General features: G+C 37.2%; 1 protein-coding gene across 4 annotated transcripts in view; it reads right to left on the bottom strand.

The window, feature by feature from the left end:
- Positions 1–22685, bottom strand: part of SMOC2 (SPARC related modular calcium binding 2) — a 139523-nt gene that overhangs the window by 19124 nt on the left and 97714 nt on the right. For all 4 annotated transcript variants that reach the window (XM_054063327.1, XM_054063329.1, XM_054063326.1 and 1 more), the window contains exon 9: positions 19336–19418. In XM_054063327.1, the coding sequence (XP_053919302.1) occupies positions 19336–19418 (83 nt within the window). The remainder of the gene's footprint in view (positions 1–19335; positions 19419–22685) is intronic.

Here is a 22685-nt window from a genome sequence, read left to right as displayed (position 1 = left end):
GAATTCTCAGTAAAGTTATCTGCTTTCAATGTTTTGGACTCAGGACTTTCTGCTTTACCAAACAACAGAGTTGTGAAACTGATGCTTAAGCTGCACTTTATCATTCTGCCATACAACAAGCCACTGTTTAAATTTCTTTTCAGCAATGCATATACAAAAGAGAAGCCTGTTGTTTGATATAGGAACTCATTAAGTCTCTTGGATTTTATTTTCTAACTTTAAATCCATTCCATTTAGAACTGAGTATTTAACTAACTTGTCTATTATTCAAGAGAAATGTTTCACTTAAGAGACATAAAGAGGGCAGAGAATACAACTTCCAGTGGGATAAAGTTGAATTCTGAGCACAGCGGAAAAAACAGAGGAGCTAGAGAGAATCAAGCATTCCCACATCATGGGAAAGAGCAAAAAAAAGGGAAAGATCTTTCATAGCAACAACAAAAAGCATAATAAAGTTCAGTTGTTCTATCTCAATTTTATAGTTATATTTACATTCACAATTCAGTGTACAAGTTTCATTTTAGTCACCTTATATCTTTTAATGAAAAAGTTTTCATTAATTTTAAATTTTAAATGGAAAGGCAACTCAGGGCTTTCACACAGTAACTTCAAAAATATCACCAAACTTTATGCTTAATGATATTACTTATTAAAGCACCTAGAACTGTCTGTAACATTAAATGCATCTTGAGTTGCTCTGATGCCTGTGGTCTGCTCAATATGATCTATGAATTTCATGGATGTATAAAGACAGAAACAGCTATAAATACAACAGGAGAGGACAGCAGTTCCAAATTCAAGTTTTATGATAATTTTTTATTGACCTTTGATTCTTCTGTTTTCTGTTTTTTTCTGGACCAAAAGGAACACTTTTCATCTCTTAAGTATTTGAAAAAAGATTCCATTAATGCCACTGATGTCTTTTGAAATGGTTACTAGAAAACACTGCAAAATAATAAAACAGCCTAGCTTTCAAAGTACGTTTTAAGACTAAATTTCTCTTCTTCATGATGGGCATTTATCTGTAGTCTCTGCTGAAAATATAATGAGTATAGAATGTCTTCACTTTATCTGTCCTGTGTTACAGTGTTCTGCTTTATCTGTAAACAGAGATAAAACACAAAGAAGGCAACTGGGGGTGGGTGGATAGAGGGGTCAGAGAATTCATTCTTTGCAGTTAAAGAAAGTTCAGATTTGCTTACAAGCAAATTAACCCTATTAATTCCCACTTGTCTCCAAATGTTACCAAGGGAAACTGCTTAAGCTAAGCAACTTAAAAACAATTCTGTGAAGGGGAACTTGAATTAAGCCTATGCACAGGGTATGAACCCTCACTACATTACAAAATGCTTTCTTAAATAAGTACTTAAAAATAGATATTCCTCATTATGATGACTAAAACCAGACCCAATTATGAGTACTACCCGAGATACAGGGCATACAAGTTACCCTTCTCTTTCTGCACAGTCGAGCAACTTTTGAAATTCATTGTAGAAGGTGGGAAAACTTCAGCATCAAGACATTCACTGTACCAGCAAAATGAGCTCATTTTATCAGCCATATGTTCCTGAATTAAAAAATGGCACTACATTACAGTTAGAATATGATCCAAAGTGTCTAATGTGGGGGATGTTCACCCTTCCTCTGGAAGACCAGGTTCGATTTGAAACGAGAACTCCAGGTTCAATAGACTCATTCAGGTAATAGTTTTATTACCTGAATGCATATCTCCTCTCACACAAACCAGTCTTCTAACCTGCTTCTCAGGGCAACTTTCTTTGGGTGAATTGTAAAGAATTACAGCAGTACGTATCTGTTCACATTCCTCCTTCCCAACCCCAATCTTCCACACAAAGTGACTATCAAGTCAAGCCTACACACAAGATACCCCACAGCCAGATATGAACGAGAGCTAGCAACAACAAAGCATTCAACCAGACGCTTACCTAGATATCCAAGCTTAAATCTCAAGCCGCTGAGGACTTTGACAAAACAAGGCTTCAGTGTAGAATAAACTATACAGTTTTTACTCTCTCAGAAGAGTTCTGCTTTCCCAAATCACCCTAGCTTCACCAAGCTACCTGCTTATGTCAGGGAAAGTAATGAACTTCAAAAGCAAAAACAACTCACAATGAACAGTGAGTCTTGTTTTTATAAACATTGGAAATGTCAGCACCGCAGCAGTATGCCTTTTTTATCAAACCATACATGGAGCTGTAAATTAAAGCCTGATTCCTGGACCTTACATGTCCAGCCACTGCTCTGCTCATTAGTCACTTTCCTCAGTTCAAGCTGCTCTAAGGGCACAGTATACTCTGTTAATACAGGAGTCAAAATCATAGCATCATAGAATCATAGAATAGTTTGGGTTAGAAGGGACCTTAAAGATCATCCAGTTCCAACCCCTCTGCCATGGGCAGGGACATCCCACTAGATCAGGCTGCCCAAGGCGCCATCCAACCTGGCCTTGAACACCTCCAGGGATGGGGCATCCACAACATCCCTGGGCAACCTGTTCCACTGTCTCACCACTCTCAGAGTGAAGAAATTCTTCCTAATGTCCAGTCTAAATCTGCCCCTCTCCAGTTCATAACCATGCCCCCCAGTCCTATCCCCACAAGCCTTTATAAATAGTCCCTCTCCAGCTTTCCTGTAGCCCCTTCAGGTACTGGAAAGTCGCTATAAGTTCTCCTCTGAGTCTTCTCTTCTCCAGGCTAAACAAGCCCAACTCTCTCAGCCTGTCCTCGTAGGGAAGGTGCTCTACCTATCTTAAGAAAGTTATTTTTATAGGATCTTCAAATGGTTGATTTTTTGTAATGCCTATTGGATTAAACTTCTCCTATGGACAAACACACCAGGCTAGCAAAATGCTACATATAAATCCTGCACAGCTCATAGAAGAAATGAAATGGGCTTGTAAACATGTAAGAGACAGACGTGACAGCTCTGTTTGCCTTGACAATCAAGAAGAAATAACAAGGGAAAAGAATCACAGCATACAAAAGATGGAATCAGCATTGTGTCAAAGAAAGTGAACAGTCAAAACAGAGAATATGTTTTCAAACGAGTCATAACAGACTGGCATTGTAGTATATGCAAAAAAAATAACCTTAGCTCAGCTTTCAATAGGAAAACATCTGAGTTTCATGGAAAAAAAAAGAGTGAAACAAAGTAATTCAGGAAATAAAGTATTTTTTCAATGATAAGAGAGACTAGCTTCTTTTGATTTGGTAGGAACCAGACTAAGTTCAGCCAGAGAAACATACTGCCTTTCAAAACTTGACATCAGGATTGTATATCTAATATTAATTATTTTTATCCATGACTTCAGTTCAAATTGATATGGCAATGTCAATGACATCTACAGCATGAACTCTCTATAGGTGCTGTTTATGTAGTTTAGAAAATCACAGCCATTAAAGCTCAGCTGGTGTTCTAATTACACTGACATACGCTTTGCATAAGCAGATAGGAAAACTTGGATTCCAGTAAAAGATTAAGGAGGAAAAGAGATATATATCAAAAGCTCTTCATTAACTAAGTGTTCTGGTTTGCCAGGGGGAAAAACCTCACAGTGTACATAGAAAGTAGTCTTTTGAAACATATGCAGTGTAAGATGCATCAATCGTGCTTTTTCAGAAGGAATCTTTCTGCTTTTCTAAGAGAAAAGATGTTGAGACACAGTGTAAAGGCTGGAAAAGTAAATTTTCCCTCATGCTTAAGCAGACTCAAATTTGCTAACAGATCTGCATGAGAAATCCGACGGATGAGTACACAGAGGAGATGTTATACAAAAGGGTGAAAAATGGGGCCATTGCTATTGCTGTACATGGTACCCTAATGCTCAGTAGCTTTAAGATGCATGGAAACCATTGATAAAGGGACAGCGTGGATATGCTCAAGACATCACATCGTATGTGCAGTGAACATGACATTGCTTGAGGCTTTTGAGCTCAATGACACAGCATAGCGTAACTCTTCTCCCCCAGAGCAATGTGTCACACCACAACCTCTAGGTAAACAATGCAGGCACATACATGTTCATCCCACTTCTCGTATGCGGATAGCTCAAAATCCCTGCCAGGTGTCACTGGCAGGAAAAGATACAACAAGCTCATTCATCACATCTCAGTTCTCCACTTTATCTGAGCTCTTTGTAGGGATCATTGGGTATATTGTCCAGTGTCATTTGTACCACTTTAAACCCCAACAGAACTGGTTACAGTGAGATTATTTTCAATTCAAAACAATTAATTACAAGCAGAATTTGAACCAGTTTTACAAATTAAACAATACAGAAATCTTCTTTAAAGCAAGCAACTGCCAAGCATACTAATAAAATATTATTTACTAAGTTTATTACAAAGCTACTTTCAAGAAGTTGTCCTTACAATTATCTGGATGATGTCAACTAATATTAGAGGAATTATTGACAGTTACTTATTTTTCTGATTCCTAATAATATAACACTATATAAATTTTGAAATTTTGATAGCAAACCCACTGTTTTCTTAAATTTGAATAGTACACTCAAGTGGGGCTAAGGAAAACTGTAACTTGTTTCTCTAGAGTATGTCACAACAGTTCATTACAAACAGCAGAAATAGGATACAGCTCACAGAATGGGTTCAGTTCAATTCAGTACATAAGAAAACCCTTTACTGAGCTGGCTTCAATAAGTAGAACTTGTTTAAGACTCTTTCATAAGAGTGAGTTGAAAGGCATAAGAGGATCTCTGTGTGTACATATTCATGTCAGCATAAACACGGATTTAAATTTAGGGCTATGTAAGCTATGATAATAAAAGCCCTTAAACTGCATAAATCAGAAACACATTATTCCTGCCTAGTGGAATTAGAAGCGCATGTCACCCCAAACAAACACTAGTAGAGACTTTACCCCAATGCACCTTCACAAAGCCTCAACAAGCATGTGTTATCTGGGAAAAAAAGAACCTCAAACTGCCTCGTACAAATATTTCAGAGAGTTTTAAAACATTTTATTACAAATATTTTTTTGTATCTTTCCAATTCTTTCTTTGATACTCTGAATTCAGCTATAAAGATCTCAGAGGGAGATAAAAATTCTAAATAATAAAATACTTATCTAGATAAGTTTTAATTGACTTTCTACATTCAAAGCCTAATGGATCAAGTACCAGGTATAATGAAAAATTTCCAAGGGTGAAAATATGTGTAACATATTCTTCTGTTTTGAGTGGTTCAGAGATCTTGTTTCATCACCATTTAAATATTACTTCTATGAACTGAAATGAAGGGGATGGAAACCTCTAGCATACATGAAGGAGTACCTCTTTGTAGTCACGATTATTTGGATGCACACATATACGCATACATACACAACTAATGGAACTTTTAATGATACATTCCTGCCAGAAATGTTGAAAATGAGAGACACATAGGTATAAAGGCAAGTGCGACTATAGAACTGAACAGTAAATCCAACTTACATGTTAAATTCAAAATGCAGTCTATTCTTTTTACCATTAGATCTATATCAGATAGAATACAGTTAACTACATAGTTGAATATGCTGGCCAATAGCTATGGCTACATTTTGCTTTTTCTGTCAAGACAGCTAAATTTTTCAAATTCCAGCTTTATTTTCTATGAACAAATCTGCCCAGCTTCTCTAAATATTTTTGCTATATGCATGGTTCTCTACAAAACCTAGGAACTAGTTGCTTATTGGTACTTTTCCCCATTATAAAGTTCACAGTACAGAAGCATCTGTAGTGATGAATTAGTCATAAAACAGCCACTAAATATTCACCTCGATTCTTAAATTAATTTGATTCAATAACCTTTGCTTTACATTTAACTGTTTTCCAAAGCGAATTTCAAGTTGGATCACTACCAGCAAATCTGTATTATATCCTCAAAGACCCTAAAATTCAGAGTTGTAGGGATGGATTCTGTAACTCTCCAGTTAGTGAACAGGAGTAGTACTGTGGAACTGAAAAACTTGACTTTCCGCAGGTTCTGAATGCCTGGATCTCATTTAGCAGAGACCACATCGAACGTAAAATATCAAGGGTTATGGAACTGACCTAAACCATCCTCCTACAAACACTTATGTCTGGGCTTAACTTTACAACCACATGTAAAGAGTCCTTTGATTTTAATGAAACTAATCACAAGAAGAATGTGGGTAAGTGCTTGCAGGATTAGGATTCAACAGGTCATGAATTGTATTTTAGGAATATGTACAATTAATTACTTGTGGATGACTTACAGGGCAAAAGCCTTTACCCTAAAGTATTTCTAGATAGCAAACAGATTCAAGAACTTCACTGTGTAAATGGAAAAATTTGTGAATAACTTATTTCCCAAATTTAGTCATGGATTTTTGTCGTATGGTGACATAACGAATATTGGAACAGTAACACTCCTACTGTGATATAGAGAAGCAAATTTCTGAATCTTGTGAAGCATTCTGAATCCTTTGAAAGATTTCCCAAATATTTGCATGGAGTAATTTCATTTCTCCTTGAGGGCTCTCAGCTGTGGAGACCTACAGCTTGTATTGAATGGGAGGAACAATATGTATTTGAAAACCACTGAGACAGTTGTATACACTGTCACCTTTGGGAAAAAGAATATTTGTTCTATTTCTCCTCACTGAGTCCACAGAATTGCATTCTCCGCTGTCTAAATACCTGATACAAAAAGAGACATGGAGGAAAGCCAGCTGGCTTAAACTCAAATAATGTGAAATGGAGGTGACACATGTTGGCAGATTAAAGCACTTTGAGGAATTGGCAGGAACTTTCACTGCCTCTTCAGTTGATGGCATCTGTCCACTCATTGTCCAAGTGGCTTTGCAATCAGTTAGACAGCAAGTTTTCCAGGCATCATCTTGTTATTCTGTGCTTGCACAGTATCCAGAACACTGGAATGCCAGACTATACAACTATAAAAACTATTGTGACACAAGCAATTAACTATACTAAGCACGGAGACTTCCCAAGTTCAACTTTGGTGCCACACTTTCCATATTAATAACAGCAGGTAAACTCTCCTCTGTCTGTGGCTGCGCCAAGGCTGCTATGCTTCTTTTCCAAGACACAGCGTGTATAGTTAATCGTATCTTTGATCTCACATGACTAAAAGGACATAACCTGATATTACCTTTGAGCCTCAGCTGGAAAATCTGCTTAATACTGGTATCTTACTTATCTCTTACACTGGTGATCAGTTCCACTATTCTTCTCAGGTAAGCCATGCTAGTTTCTAAAAAGCACGACCATCGAATATACTCTGGTTGTCAGCCTTTTTCTCTAAAGTAAGTGAACTGAAGATTAAAGCAGCAGGATAAAACCAAAATATATTCTTCAGAAAAGTATACCTACTGATGTGGCATAGACTATCAATAATTCTGACTATATTATGTTAATTTTCCTTGACAACTGAGCTGCACTCATTGCTTGATATTTTCAGTCATTACTCATCAGCCAAAATTAATGTTATTTAATGTTAGGAAGTAGGGAGTCTTGCACTGGCTTAATTTTTCACAAGCCTTAATCTCTCAACTCTGCCTGGATTTCAAAAAGTCACTGATACAAACCAAAAAATTACTAAGGTAGTTTATTATCAGTACAGAGTCTTTTCAAAGTTTCTGGGAACTGGAAATACCACTGAACTCACTGGGAACTAAGTGCTCAGTGTAGTTGAAAGTTGGAATATTTTTTCAAGTGACTAAATGCACAGAATAAATGCTTAACCTCGTTGTTCCCACTTGAAAATATAGCTGCAGATATGCATTCATTCAGTAATGAAAATATTTATTTTTCCCTGTCCACAGATTAAACAAGAGCTGTTTCTGCCAGATGATCAAGGAGAACTTGTATCCAAGTATGAAAACGCAACAAAGCAAAATATTCATTTTGCTGGGAACAGTCTTACAAATCAATGGCATATTTTTATTCAGTTCATACCCTATTGGGTGAAAAAGGAGAAGCCCCATACCATGCATCTTGGAGGAAATAGTGTCTTATTTTGTGACTCCTACTCACTGTCATGATAAGGTTCAGATGCCATTTTTCATTATGGTTACAGCCCTGAAAGACTAAAATGTTTTTTTGCCCCCTTCCATTCAGTCATAGGAGGTTTTCCCGACATCTCTCAGATTGCGAGATGATAATGATTGCAGCTACGCTGACAGAAAACACTGAGTTTACTCTATATCAACCTTCCCCCCTAACTTATGTTGCTTTTTCTACTCCTCACCCAAGGACTGCAATCCAGTTATCCCAAGTTATTATGAGATAACTCAGCTATGTCATCACTCTACCAGAAACTATTTCAAGATTTTTTAAATGCATTTCTTGAGGCTTAGCAGCTTTAGGAACAGCATCAAAGTTTGTTCAATGAAGGCAAATATTTTAATCCCTTTTAGGTTTCAATGTGATCAAAGTTTCACCCTGCTTATGCTAGGATTTTGTACTGCATACAGACAATACCTCAGTTATCTACAGTCATGTACTTAAAAGCAGCTGTTTTAAAAGAGTCTGAGGTATTTTCATTGTAAAATTCAGACTTTTTTAAAAGAAAATAAGTATCCTGATTTTCTAAATAGTCACATATATTTTCCACAGAGACCCTGCTAAAAGAAACAAAGCTGTTTAAAATGCATGATTTTACATGCAACTCTGTTTACCCCCAGGGAGCACTCAATGCTATGTGCTTTTGAGCAGCTGAACACTGACCAACAGAAATTTCTTGAAGTACAGAGTATTAGTCCATGCACATAGGCTCGGGGTTTGTCATCAGTAAGCAAGGCCAAACAGTCTACATGAAGCATTAGTTTAAGGAGAATGAAATTTAAGATTTCATTAGACTAAACTAGTTTCAGGGAGCTATCTGTCATTCTTCTTCCCCTGGCCTGATACCCACAATGTAGGTAATAGTTCAAATACTTGTCTTAAGTGAGATAAAGAAGTATCCAAAAGAATGACACTTTTCAAGCAGATGCTCTTATACCCTTTTAGCATTGTCAGACTTATTGCCCTTCTAAAAGCCCTGCAGAGTGGAACAACGCAGGAGAAAATGTTGCTGCATGATCCAATCTCAATTGAATACCATTGGCCACAGCAGAGACAAAGTCAGGCTGTATCTCACTGCTTGTGGAATACCACAGCTGTTCATTTTCATGACCTGTTCAGCTAAGGTGGGAATTATGTCATTTAACTTGAGCTATCAAAGTATAACTATTAATGTTAGTCATACTTGCTCCCTCTACAGTCAATGGAGACAGGTACTTCCAGAAATAAATTTAATCTAAGACAGATACCAATGGACACAAAGACATAATTCTAGTATAAGGATCTGAACTCAAAATCCCTATTCTACCTTTATATATTACAAAAATGACCATTTGCTTGAATGGGTAAGAATGAATGTCATGTGAATTTCCCCCCAGCCCTCCTCCAGCTTTGGTGTGATGACTACAAGCCCACAAAAATTTTGCCTACCATGTCAAGTGTGTTTTGACTAGCAATACACTCTGAGTGTCATCCAGGAGAGTTACGTATTACAGCTGCTTGTTACAGGGTAATCTGCTATGGCAGTAGAAAGTCTGCCCAAACTTTCACTGTCTTCTTCCATGACCGTGTTAGCTTTTAGGTAAAAAGTTCACCATTTTGATTCTTGTCAATGGGTTGGCTCCTTCCTATAAGCAGTTCAGAAATATCCAGGCAAACTTACACCAAGTGGTGAAAAGAACTGCTAAATATAAACAGATTTATAGAGTGAAACCACCTTTCAGTAAAAGAAAAAAAAAAATAACCCTCTCTAAATCAGATCCATGAGTTAATAACACTCATGATAATTAGATTTTTTAATCCATGACACTGTTCTGTTTTTAAAAGAAAAGTAAAAACAAAAGCTTTTTAATTGCTAGATTTAGAACACTATATATTAAATTATGGATTAAATGTATGGAATAAAGTGTGTTGATAAATTAAAGGTAGGAATTAGAATAGCTTTCTTAAATGTCTTTTGTTTGGCTTTTCTGAAGTTTTATGGTGGAACAAGCTTCACATAGTCTATTGCTTCTTACTGAGAGGAAAACAAATATTTTTTATGTGTGTGTATTTATATATATACTCATATGTATGTATGTATCTATACATATATTAACTTAAAAATAATCATTTCCCTAGTAAAGATGAAAGAAAAGGGTCCATCTTTATCAGAATCAATGGCAAAATCATCAAGTGCAGAGGACAGCATTTGCCTCCATATTTACAGCCTCAGTGGGTGCAAGCCAACACAGCTTCATGAAGGTCAGTGGAACTTTTCTGATGTTCACTAGCACTTGGAAAAGGTATTTCTGGGGGAAAATTTTGCTCACTTCATCATTCTTTGGCCCAGAGGGAAAAAAAACCTCAATCAAAAACTAATTTAAAGAGTGCTGGTGCCAACAGAGTGACTGTACAGCTGCTGGGTGACAACGTCCTGGGAAGCCAGCCAGGCACAGGAGAATATTCTCCTTTCCTGGGTATGTGTCCTCTGGAGGTGGACCACTGCAGGGACTTTCTCAGCTCCCACTGAGAGCAGGATCCAACAGCACAGAGCAGCACAGCAAGCAAGACCGCTATACTTAACAAGGGATCTGGCTGGAAAGGGAGGACAGCAACAAGTGAGGTGAGAGACAGGATTTATATTCTTTGGCATAGTCTCCAGTATTTTTTTAATGCTGAGAAGCAAATGAAGTCAATGTTTATTAGTCCTAATATAGCCCTTTAAAATAAACCATAAAATTATAGGTTATTATTAAACAGAGCAATGAATGAAATGCTATTGCTGAGCCAGTAACATCATCTTTAATTAGCCAGCTTTTCTCTGTTGCTAGCTCTGACACAGCTGTGTCTTTCACTGGTGCTTTACTAGCAGCTCAAATGCTTTCACTGTAATTTTTTTAGACAAATTCACACATAAATGGAAGTTACACAAGCTCTTAAGTTATAGTCTTGAGCATTTTTGTTGTTGAAGATATTTCTGCTTTAGTTTAGGGCAAATACATTGTTTTGTTAAGAAATGACTACAAACTGAGGCAAAAATAAAGCAATATGAAGAACTGTGGCCAGACCATTAGTAATTAAAGACAGGATGGGGAGATGGACAGAAGAGGATGTGCAGGAAATAAATGAAACCTGCAGAGCTTTGAAAAATAATGTGCAGGCCTTCCTTCCTCTGGAGCAAGATTGCTCACAGGGAGACTACAACATAATCAAACAGGCCTCTACGGAGGTTCAGATGCTCTAAAGCCATGATGGTGGCCTCATAACTTAATGCTGCAGACCTCCCTCTTCATATGGAGGTTTGACCAGTACAACCATAAAGTCGTGAGAAGTACTGCCTTAGCCCAATGTCCTCCACAGGCTGTTACGACTCAGTACTCAAATAGCTGCTTGTGCTAAAGCGTGGTTGTCCTGACCAAGCCAGGACTTGAGATACCAGTCTGTGTGTTGTGTGCATCACCCTCTTTCCAACCACCAAGCATGCTGGCGTAGCATTAGCCTTACTGCACTGTGGACAGGCGTATCTCCTCTTTGACACCCACAACTTCACCCAGTCAGCATCTCCCCCTCCACAGTCTCAGGCTGCCAGCACGGAATAATCACAGTGGACTGCAACACGTGGAAAGGGCCCTTCACAAAGCTGTCACTAACCTATATGAAGCCTATGTTTTTGGGAAGACACCCAGTTGCTCGAGATAGCAGAGGACTGGAAAGTCGAGCTTCCTCCTGCAGCCACATGCATTAGAGAAAATAGCTGTTGCTTCAGAAGGGGAAGCAGCCATTTCCCTGCCTCTCCCAACATTGCAGGGCTGAGAAGGAGCAAACCTGGCCCTCCAGCACACCTCAGCACCTCTCTGCCAAGACTCATGTCTCCCATCCTCCCTGCAGTTCCTGCAAGGCTCCAGGCAGGTCCCCTCCTTCATCCCTGCCATGCAGGTATTCAGTTATGCCATGACTGCCGTGAAGGTTCACACTGGCTTTGCACCAACATTTCCTGGTCATAGTTCAAACACTTAACCAGGCAGTTATGCTCCATATAGAGCCTTTTTGCCACGTGTCTCTCAGTAAATAAAGCAGTATAGGGCTCAGGATGATAGTTACAGGCTTAGTCAAAAGAGCCAAGAGCTTCAAATGTTTGTTTGACAAATTTAAGTTTCAATAGCAGAAAGGGATATTTTACATATTACCCCATGCAGTGAAAAAGCTGGTTCCATCACAAGAATGTAATCCTTTTAAATCACAGTTCAGTGAAGAAAGTTACATGCCAATTTACCTAACAATCTGAAGCTCCCAGGAAGGCAGGCATATGTCTATAAACTACACTATAATCAGAAATACTCAATTACTAATTTGATACTTCTAAAAATAAAAAAAAAAAAATAGTCACTCAAACTTTTAAAAATGTGCAGCGTGGTAGGACTATTTCCTACTCAGTGTTGGTATCAGTCTCCACAGAGGAAACTGAAACTACAGTAAGCAAAATTAGGTAGACCAGTAGTGGTATTTCAGCATTTTGGCTAGGAAACAGTCTGGTACCTTACAAAATGTGATGTGCTCATGGTCAAAAGCAGAGCAACTGTAAAAGTATAACAGATACCACAAAAGGAAAATCAGTTAAGCCTCTATCAACTACTTTTTTTGTAAGGATGCCTTTGAAGTATGATGGTTTATATGATGGCTGCGGGTCCTGCATCATCGTGGTTTGAGCATTTCCGATTATTTCTCTTTAATTTCGGAAAAAAAGGTCATTGCCAACAACCAAAACCAAATAGTACTTATCCACGCATAATTCACCCATAACTTAAATCATGAGTTTTGCTCCGCAAAGTACAAACTCTTCAGAGTCAGTGCTGGAATATGCCATCAGAAACACAGTAAATAAAGCCACTACAATAGGAAGAAAATTGAGCAGTTAGAATAATTTTGTTTCTCTTAAGTAACACAAATGTGAAACAAACACGAGTTGAACAGCTCTCATGCATGATTTTCAGGAGAAAATATTAACTGCTTGAATGCCAAAGTTTAATGAAGCTTATGAAGATACCTAGGACAAAACAATATCTGAGAACAGTCACTAGCAGGTGAGAAATCAGGAAACTGCCTGTAGTTCAACACAATCATATTTAAGGAAGAGTTTTAAAGGGATTTTTTTGTTGTCAGATAGGTTGATTGACTATACAACAGACATCAAAACATTTCAGTCAAGTACTATTTTAACATTCTTAGCTTGACTTAACTGTAGACCATCGCAGTAGCGACACAGTGATCAGCAGAGCCTAGGCCCTGGATGGAAAGCACTATTTTTTGTTGTAGGGTGGAGAGTGCAGTGGTTTATATTCTTGTCCAAACCAAGAATTCAAAATCGGTATCACAGAGACTGAGCAAAGTTGCCTTTTTTTCTAATTTGGATCCTTCTTCTGTCACTCAATAAACCTAAGACATTAAAATCTGAAACCTTTCAGAGGCTTGTTATCTCAGTGCTATCAAAGACCTGAAATACTCATCTTTTTGGATAAATGCTCTAGGATCACAAACTGTAATGAGAATCATCTGAAGCAAGGCTTTTCAGAGAGCCGTGGGATTGCCGTGAAGAACAAAAATAGGAGTGAAATGATGATCTTATTCACCAGCAAAAATCTACAGTAATTTCAATGCAATTGATGCATGCTACTGGATTCCAGCTGGGTTAATTGAGATCAGCATCTCAGGAAAAGGAACTATTCAGCAGTAAAGAGCTATGTTATTTTGAGAAAATAGAAAAGGGAGACTTTTAGGACTTTCAGTAGATGGACTTACTGAATCTGCACATTCAACTAAATCAGTAGATTGTATTACTGTTACCATTTATAAGGCATCGTCATTTCCTAACTACAGTTTCCCCTCCCAAATTATCCTTTTCTATGAGAGGAAGTATCACAACTACAGTAACTTCAAAAAAGCATACTGTGCTAAAGAAAAGAAGAACCTTAAACAAACAAAAAATAAATGGAACCAAAATTAATGGTCTGACTTAAAGCCGCAAAACCATAGAGACCCAGTAAATTTTAAAAATCCAGCTTGACATTGCATCCCTCTCTCAAGCTTGTGTGCCTTTTACTCATTTAGATTTTTCTTTTTTTTCTTCACAAAAGATAAACGTACTTTTAATTAAAGACTGTTGTCTGAGAAAAATCACATTTCCCAAAATACTTTCCAAACTTTTCCACTAACATTTCAAATTTCAGATCTTGGTAATGAAAATTATATTATAGCAAAAACAGATAAATGCCCCTGTTAAGTAAGAAAACAAAAATCTAGAATTATATAAAAGATTATCCAAAGTTTATGCAGCCCTCACACACAGCAGAGCCTAAACCAGTGCCTTTTCTCATTTGATGCAAACTTTTTAAATAAGAAAAAGTTCTATCCTTGAGGCAAATTAGCTGAGTGGTCTGGCACTGTCTCAATATGCTATTATGTCTTTCTCTCTTACATATCAAGGCCCCTTTCTTCCTGTTCCCTTAGAGCAGAAGCAAGACTACCTTTACGAACAGTAAGCTTACCCAATATCTAAGGTTCTGGTCTCCAAGGTTGGGTGCGCAAAATAACCCATTGAAGTGCAGGAAGAAATATTATTTTTTACTATTAAAAAATAATTTCTTTTTAAAAAAGGCATTTCTTTCATGCTTATTTCATCCTTTTAAAATTTCTAACATGCTTTACAATGTAGTTAATATACTAGTACAGTACTGCATCTGTAAAACTTATAAATAAATACAAGTATTGAGGGTGCATGCTGAAAAATATTTCACTGTTTATTGAAAATTACTGAATACATATAATGCTTGAAAATCCCTTCACTCATACACTCAGTCTGAAAAAATACAGTTACAGAAATTGATATTACTTGATCTTGGCTGAATATGACCTATTACCACCGATAATTTTAGGAAAATACAGGGGCACTGACACCTCATTCCATCATACTATATGTTTAGCTTAACTAGCCTTCATGCTGCAACCTTTTAACACTCTTGACCAGCTTGCATAGAAAACTGAACTACTTTTTAACACACCAATTATCAAAAACTCTGAACTAAACCATTCAAGAATCTTTACACAACATGATAGTTCATTACGGGCATCCATTTTGTTGTATAACAGAGAAGAATAAAAGATCAAAACAAGAATGTTTGAAAACTCTGACCATGAGAAAAACAAAAAAACCTTCTGTTTCCCCAGTATGTGATGTTCTCTAGGCTCCTTTTTGGATACATTTTCATTATCTTGGAATAAATAGTTTCTGAGAAGGATCAAAACCGCAAGTAACCTCAGAAAAATGCTTTGGCTTTTAAAAATGGACTAGAAATCTAATGGGAAAAAAAATACTATTTCAGACCAATCTAACAGCTACAGGTGGCTTGGATTGTTCTTACAAACATTAGATTAGCCTTCAATTTCAGAGGCTTTATATTAAGTTACACTTAGGATGTGGGGATATATTCTTAGCTCAATTTAAATCAGTGGGAATTTTGCCATAGACTCCAAGGGGCCCTTACCATCTACAACTTTGCCTCAACAAGATTTCAATGTTTGCCAAAAGCTGCATCTTGATTTATTTGCAAATGATTTCTAAAAATATTTGGCTTAACATGTAATGGGTTCGAATTTTCAGGTGGTACTAATCAGCATACCTGCAGAACTATGCCAATTTTATCTACCTGAGGATGTACTGGTGGGTTTTATCCTATTTAAGATTATTCACAGTGCTAAAGTAATTGTTTTAAAATCTTCCTGGTTTTACACAGCAGGCAGTCACAGTGGTTTCACCCAGGGCTACTACATTTTTGTGGGCATACAGTGCAAATCAAGCAAGCCCAGCCTTTTTTTTTTAAATATGTATTATTCCTTGAAAGTAAGTACACAATTAATCTACATTTTTTATTCAGACCTGGCACCACTCAGCAATCAGATACTGTATTTAAATTCAAACAACATAAATGCAAACATGCTTTGGCAACACTGCTTACAACAGAGAAACTTTGAGTAACAGCCCTTCACTTCCACTAAAAAGCTGATTCCTATTAGTCATTTGTGCAATTTTACTTGCTATTTTTTAACAACTAGCCATGCCTGTGCAAGATTCTCTTTCAACCTCTTTTCTTTTTTTTTTTTTTCCCAAAAAACTACCTAAATTTAACTACATTTTCATTTGAGGTACTGTTTGCATGATAAGAGAGAAATTTGCCAGTTGAGGATTTGGACATATAATAAATTAGTTGTGAGAGAGAAAAAAGAAAGCCTTAAGGGAGAAAAAGAATAAATAAACACCTTAACACAACTGTAATTGTGAAGTAACCTCTTCCCCATTACTTCTACAGGCATGCACCTACTTAGTCCTGCTGTGGAGTAGAAAAGAGAGGGTTTTCTTGGTAAACCATAAGTATTTATGAAGTGTTAGGAAATTTTAGTATTTGTCTTATTTTAAAGTAATGTATATCATTTGGAAGTCAAAGATTAAGCAACATAAGATATGGGAGAGTAAATCCATGGCATACATAATTATTATTATAATTATGAGCTCACATTGCTGCAGTGTTTATTTGGGCTGAAGTTCACATAATGCAAAACACCATTAAGTAGAAAAAAGAAAATCAAAAGACCATTGTCTAACTTAATGAAAATTAATTTTTCAGGTAGAAGTTTACAGCATGGAAAGTTCTTGTTACTTGTTTCAATGGTGAAGTATCTTAACTTTGGACAAACTTTTTACTGCACTGTATAAAAGCACTACAAGTTTGGATAGAAATAGAGATGTGAAAGCTTAAAGCCTTTCATCAGCTCATCCTCCCTCTAAGATTCCAGCTAGCAAGTGCTTCTTTAAAATTTTTAGTGAAAAGTAGGAGTGACCACCAATTAATATGTTTCAGTGCAAAACTTGTTTTTTCAGCCTCAGCTCTGCTATACTCTCTGTGTGCAAGTTCTTTTCACTCAGAAAAAATATGCACAAACTCAATTATCCAAATCTGTAATTCTGCAAGTGTCTGAAATAAATTGCTGAAGATAGCTAATGTTCTCTTGTTTTGCATGGTGTAAGGATTGTAAAATACCACAGAATAATTTAGGTTTGAAGGGACCCTTAAAAATCATCTAGTCCAACCCTGCCTGCAAGAAGCAGGGAGTCTTCCATTAGATCAGGCTGCTCTGAGCCCCCTCCAGCCTGACCTTTAGTGTTCCCAGGGATAGGGCTACCTCTTTGGGAAACCTGTTCCAGTGTTTTCACCACCCTCACTGCAAAAAAATTCTTCCTTTTATCTAGTCTGAATCCATCATCGTCTACTTTAAAGCCACTACCCCTTGTCCTATCCCTACAGGGCCTACTAAATAGTCTGTCTCCATCTTTCTCATAAGCCACCTTTAAGTACTGAACAGCCTCAAAGAGGTCTAAAATATCTCCAAAATCATCCCTGCTAACTTCTCTGATGATAAAACAGCAGTAAGAACTTCAGTAAGCAAGTATTGCCTGACAAAATGGTGGATAAACATCATCAATCTCACCAAATATTTACCACTGTTTCACATACCTGAGGATTTACATGGCATATACGGTTCTTGCTGAGCTCCAAGCATCTAAGCAGCAAAACTGCAAGTCAGACAGTGACTTTTTATGAAGGGAGAGAAATGAGGGCAATTTGGTAAAAGTTGTGAAATTCATGCTCCAAAGTGACTTTTCAGGGTAAATCAGCATACACACGTTTGGTACCTTAAGTGATAATGGTAATATTGAGTGAGTATGTCACTCATTCAACCGTCTCTCCCTCTCTTTCAGAAAGGAATCGAGATCTACCTAAAAAAAACAACCAGATTTCTGCCCATTACTAGTCACCTCACTGCTTCAATAGTTAGAAACCACTTCACAGCTCCCAGTTGATGCATTCAAAGTAGTTCCTATCTATTTTTCTTGTGACAAAACTGCCACGGAGGAAGACAGATTCTCTTCCTCATGGTCTCAGAGAAAAAAATATCACCTCCAGACCTGGTCTTGTTCATCTAAATGAAGCTAATGCTTCCTTCCTTCTCTTGGAAAGTATCTGGTTTCTCTGACATATTAGTGCTAGCTAACTTCTGTGCATCCATTTTCCTGAACACAGATGACCAGAATTGTACTCATGGTATAATAATCCAGAAAAATAATAGGACTATATAAAATGGCACGAATGTTTCTTTGTCTGATTGTCCATCCTGTTCCTGTCTGTCTATCCCATCATACCTAGCTAGACATGCTTTTCGGCCATACTTGCCAGTTTTACAAACCACAGTAACTGGACAGGTTACAGTTAATCCTATGACTGACCCCATTCTATGTAGAAAATAAAATACAATTACATACAATATAATAATATATAATTCATATTTCTTACTTCATTTTTTTATTACACCTTGTAATTAAATTTGTTTCATGATAGAGAGTATTAATGTGTGCTTCATTAAAACATTTCAATACTGATGGGCATGTTTAATTCAGAATTATTCTCTAGATGTTTCTCTGGGCGGCTAAACCGAAATATTTCTCATGACATAAAAAGTCTGCTCACATTATTTGCTTGTTTCTATTCTTTACAATAGCTGAAAGTGATTCATAATTCTCTCATAACACGTGCAACACCACTAAATGTGCTCACCTCAAGTTATTCAAGCATATTAAAAGGTCATTTCAAAAACAAAGCAAGTCTACTGACTCTGTGTAGCTCAACTGTCCAGAAATAAGCTCTCACATGCTTATAAAAAGGGTGAGAAAATGAAAAATCTAATAAACACCAAGGTTTGTTCCTACAACAGAGAAGAACAAAATAATATTATTCTGAGGTAAACTCTCAAGAGTACTCTTGGAAAAAAGTAAGTATTGAGTGTAAGTATATCATCTACTTACTTTTTTCCAAGAGTACTCTTGATTCAAAGACAGAAGCCAATTTCCCATGTATTTTGCTAGAACAAGTATTATGAAGTATAAGCCAAGTTATTCTGGACATATTTTCTGGCTTCTCTGGTATGACAACAGCAAAGGAATAATTCAAGTAAATGTGTCTGCCTTTAAACTATTGAGAAAAAAGAGCTTTACTTGCTCTGACAACATCCCAAAAACCATAATTGCATACACTGTGCCAAAGTCAAAGACTTCAGTTAGTGGCAAATTGATATAGTGATATGTAGAAGTTACACCATTTTGATATAGTGGAAGAAATTGCTTTCTAATTTATTGCAGTCAATAGAGCATTGTAATGCATGAAAGCAAATTTATCTGTTTCACTGACCTTGAAGCTGGCGTCCTTTGTACAAATCCTTTGTTTTGGTTGGGTGAGCTCTGGCACCGTTATCACACTTCGGTTGCTCATACCTAAAGAACAAACAGGGAATGAATAAAACTAGCCAAGGTTAATTTGATTTAAAACTGATTTATTTCCAATTTTGTAGTCCAGATTAAACTTTTACCTTCTTTAATTCAGTGAATAAGCTTGCTTTTCATTAAGAAAGGGCAATGGAAATTCATCTGCCTGTTTTCCACTTACCTCAAAGAAGTCAGCATTTCTTTATTCTCCTCAGGTTGATACCAAACTAAAAAAAATTATTATCTCTTCCAAAGCCCATTCTACAGAGAGGAAAACTGAGGAAGAATACAACTGTGGGGAACTGCTACAAAGTAATACATAATACAAAATAATATAGAAAAACACACAAAAAAAAAACCCAGCTGACCCCAGTTGACCAAAGAGATATTCCATATGTTGTTATGCTCAGCATACAAAGCTGGGCGAAGAAGCATGAATGCAGAGATGTTCAAAGTGATGACATTTGTATACCCAAGTAACTGTTGCACATGAGGAAGCCCTGCTTTCCTGGAGATGCTGAAAGCCTGCTGATGGGATGTAGTGAATGAATTCCTTGCCTTGCTTTGCTTGCGTGCATGGCTTTTGCTTTACCTATTAAGTTCCCTTTATGACAACCCACAAATTTTCCCTCTTTTATCTTTCTAATTTTCTCCCCCACCCCACTGATGGGGAGCAATGGTGCCCAGCTGCTGACTAGGGTTATATCGTGACATGTAGTTAGTTAGTACTGCAGCTCTAAAGCCGCGTGCTACTGTACTGTCTCAAAAAAAAACCCAACAAAAAAAGTTTTTTTACATAAGAAGGGCTAACTGTGAACAGCTAAAATTCTGAGTAAGAGCAAAGAACTCACAGAGTTTCTAGAAAGAAAGGGACTGTGCTGGAACAGCTTCAAACAGATTGGGAAAGAGACTGAATCTCCACCTGCTACTGGAATATTCTGGTTCCGCTCTGCTTTCTGAGTTTACATAAATCCACTTTGTTAGTCCAGCTGGTAAGAAGAGACTATGCTTTTTGTACTTGTAACAAACATTGGATTATGCAACAACACTAGAAATACCTTTTATGCAAGACTGGGAGGCATGGGAACATCTGCTAATGAATGTTTTTGTTATAATGCCACTATTGATGCATGGTGGGTTTTCACTCAGCTTGATGGAATCTCTTTCTGAGAAATATTACTTTTTCATTCACCTAAATTAGCTTGAACCTGCAGAATGTAGTGTGTAGAATTTCAGAGAAAGTTTCAATTCTTAGTTAAAACCACTTAGCAATATGATTCACATACATGTGTTTGAACACACATACCCGTCCAGTGAATGTAGGTTCTTTCATATTTTATGCAACTGCTCATTTGTCTTTGAAATTGCCCTATTCTAGAGAGCCCCAAAATGACATTTAATGAGTAGCATACTAAAATGTCTGGTTAAAAGAGACTAATCCAAATTTTTGGAACAAACTATTCTTTTTAATAGCATTAAATTGTGGCTATGTCCTGGGTCCAGGCCAGACTGCCCCTAAGAACAATACCTAAGTATTCTGACCTTAATTACCGGGTAGAATGAAAAGGAAAAAAAAAAAAAATCTGTTTTACTTTGAGTGCTTTATTTATTTTCACATCATCTAATGAAACTGCCCACTGGCCCATCAAATTTTGGCTGCTACAAGAAGGTGCTGTGTTGTTTCATGGACATGGTAGAGCTACAGGCACTTTTCCCCCCTAAAGAACAGCAGGAATAGAAGCTGCTTTGAAAGATTCAGGTTGGATTCAGGTACCTTATGGATGACCACTTCAATCAGCTAAAAAAAGAGTGAAAGGGAAACCTCTGAGCAGTATTCACTAATGCAGTATCTGGCAACTGGCCAGCTGCTTGATTAATCTGATACCTGACTCTGCATTCCCCTCGTCCTCTTCTGTTATTGTTACTGCTCTGTGCCCAAACTTTCTTTTTTTGGCCTCTACTCCTCTAAATTTTTGGCTTATATTTTTGTTAAATAAACATGTAGTTCATTGCATACAAACTCTATATTAATAAAGCCCATAAGGTGTTAAAATGCTGTAATGTGAAAAATCCACACTTAACTCTATAAAGCAACTGAAAAAAAAGGCAAAATGAATCATTAGACATTCACCGTACAGGCACAGCCACACTAAGAACTGATAAGAGAAACACACTTGCCTCAGTGTTCATGGGGAAAGAGTGGGAAAGGGATAGTGTGTCAGTGTGGAGCACTGTGAGGTTAAAAACAATGTAGTCAAAAGACATCCTAAGTTACTCTTTTGAATTTTGAAAGGGAAAGTATCCCTAGCAGTGAATGTACACTTAGAGTCGCCAAGAGCTTATGAAGGCTGCTTTATACCTCTGAACAGTCTGCTGGGAAGCACTGAAGCTTAGTGAGGTGTACAAAGCAGTGGAGGATGGAGAGTTTCACAAGAATGCTACAGTGCGCGCAGCCTCATGAAGCAGCTGATTTATGTTTTTTTCCTTAAGTTTAGAGAATCTTGTGCAAGTTGATCAGGCATTACTTTGCCCATGATCCTGGTTGCTAAAAAGTCACATGTGAGAACACAGACTTATGTGCCTACTGAGTAAAAATGCCGAGGATCACCCTATGTTGTCCATGAGGCACTGGAAGCCAGGTAACGGCCATATTAATAGACCTTCAGGGGAATTAATTATTTTGTACCTTTTAAATGCACTACCTCTTTTTTAGTCAAATGGATGTTTCTTCTAGGCTTTCATAACAGCCAGCTTTATACCACAACTTTCCCCGATTCTTTTGAGTTTTAGTCTTAAATGTCCTACAGTGGGGCTTCATTCACTTATCTCTGTTTTAATTCTAGAACTACAGGTGTTGGGTTTTTTTTTTTTGGGAATATCTTCACTGACAAATTATTTATCTTTGCTTCAGATAGGATATTAAAAAGTCAATGAGTATTAATAATGTCACTTCATTTTGAGGGTCTAATTCAATGCAGCTACTACTTATTATCGTATTCAGAGCCTGATGATATGACAATCACCCTCATGAATGTATTCAAAACAAACAACATACAAAATGCTAAGCAGTTCTAGCAACAGCTTCCCCGACCTGTCTATCCTTTCGCTGTTGACCCCTAGTGATTTGATCCAGATTAGCAGAACAGAGATTGCAGGATGCAATGCACCCATTCTGCTGGCAGAAGCACTAATGTTGTCCATCGCTGCAGTGAAGTTTTATCACCCATCTGATTTGCATTTTGCAGTGGAAAGCATTCTATAAGAAAGAACTACAAA

This window comes from Cuculus canorus, chromosome 3 (genome assembly GCF_017976375.1).
Source record: "Cuculus canorus isolate bCucCan1 chromosome 3, bCucCan1.pri, whole genome shotgun sequence".
Classification (NCBI taxonomy): Eukaryota; Metazoa; Chordata; class Aves; order Cuculiformes; family Cuculidae; genus Cuculus; species Cuculus canorus.
This window is presented reverse-complemented; position numbering and strand designations above follow the sequence as displayed.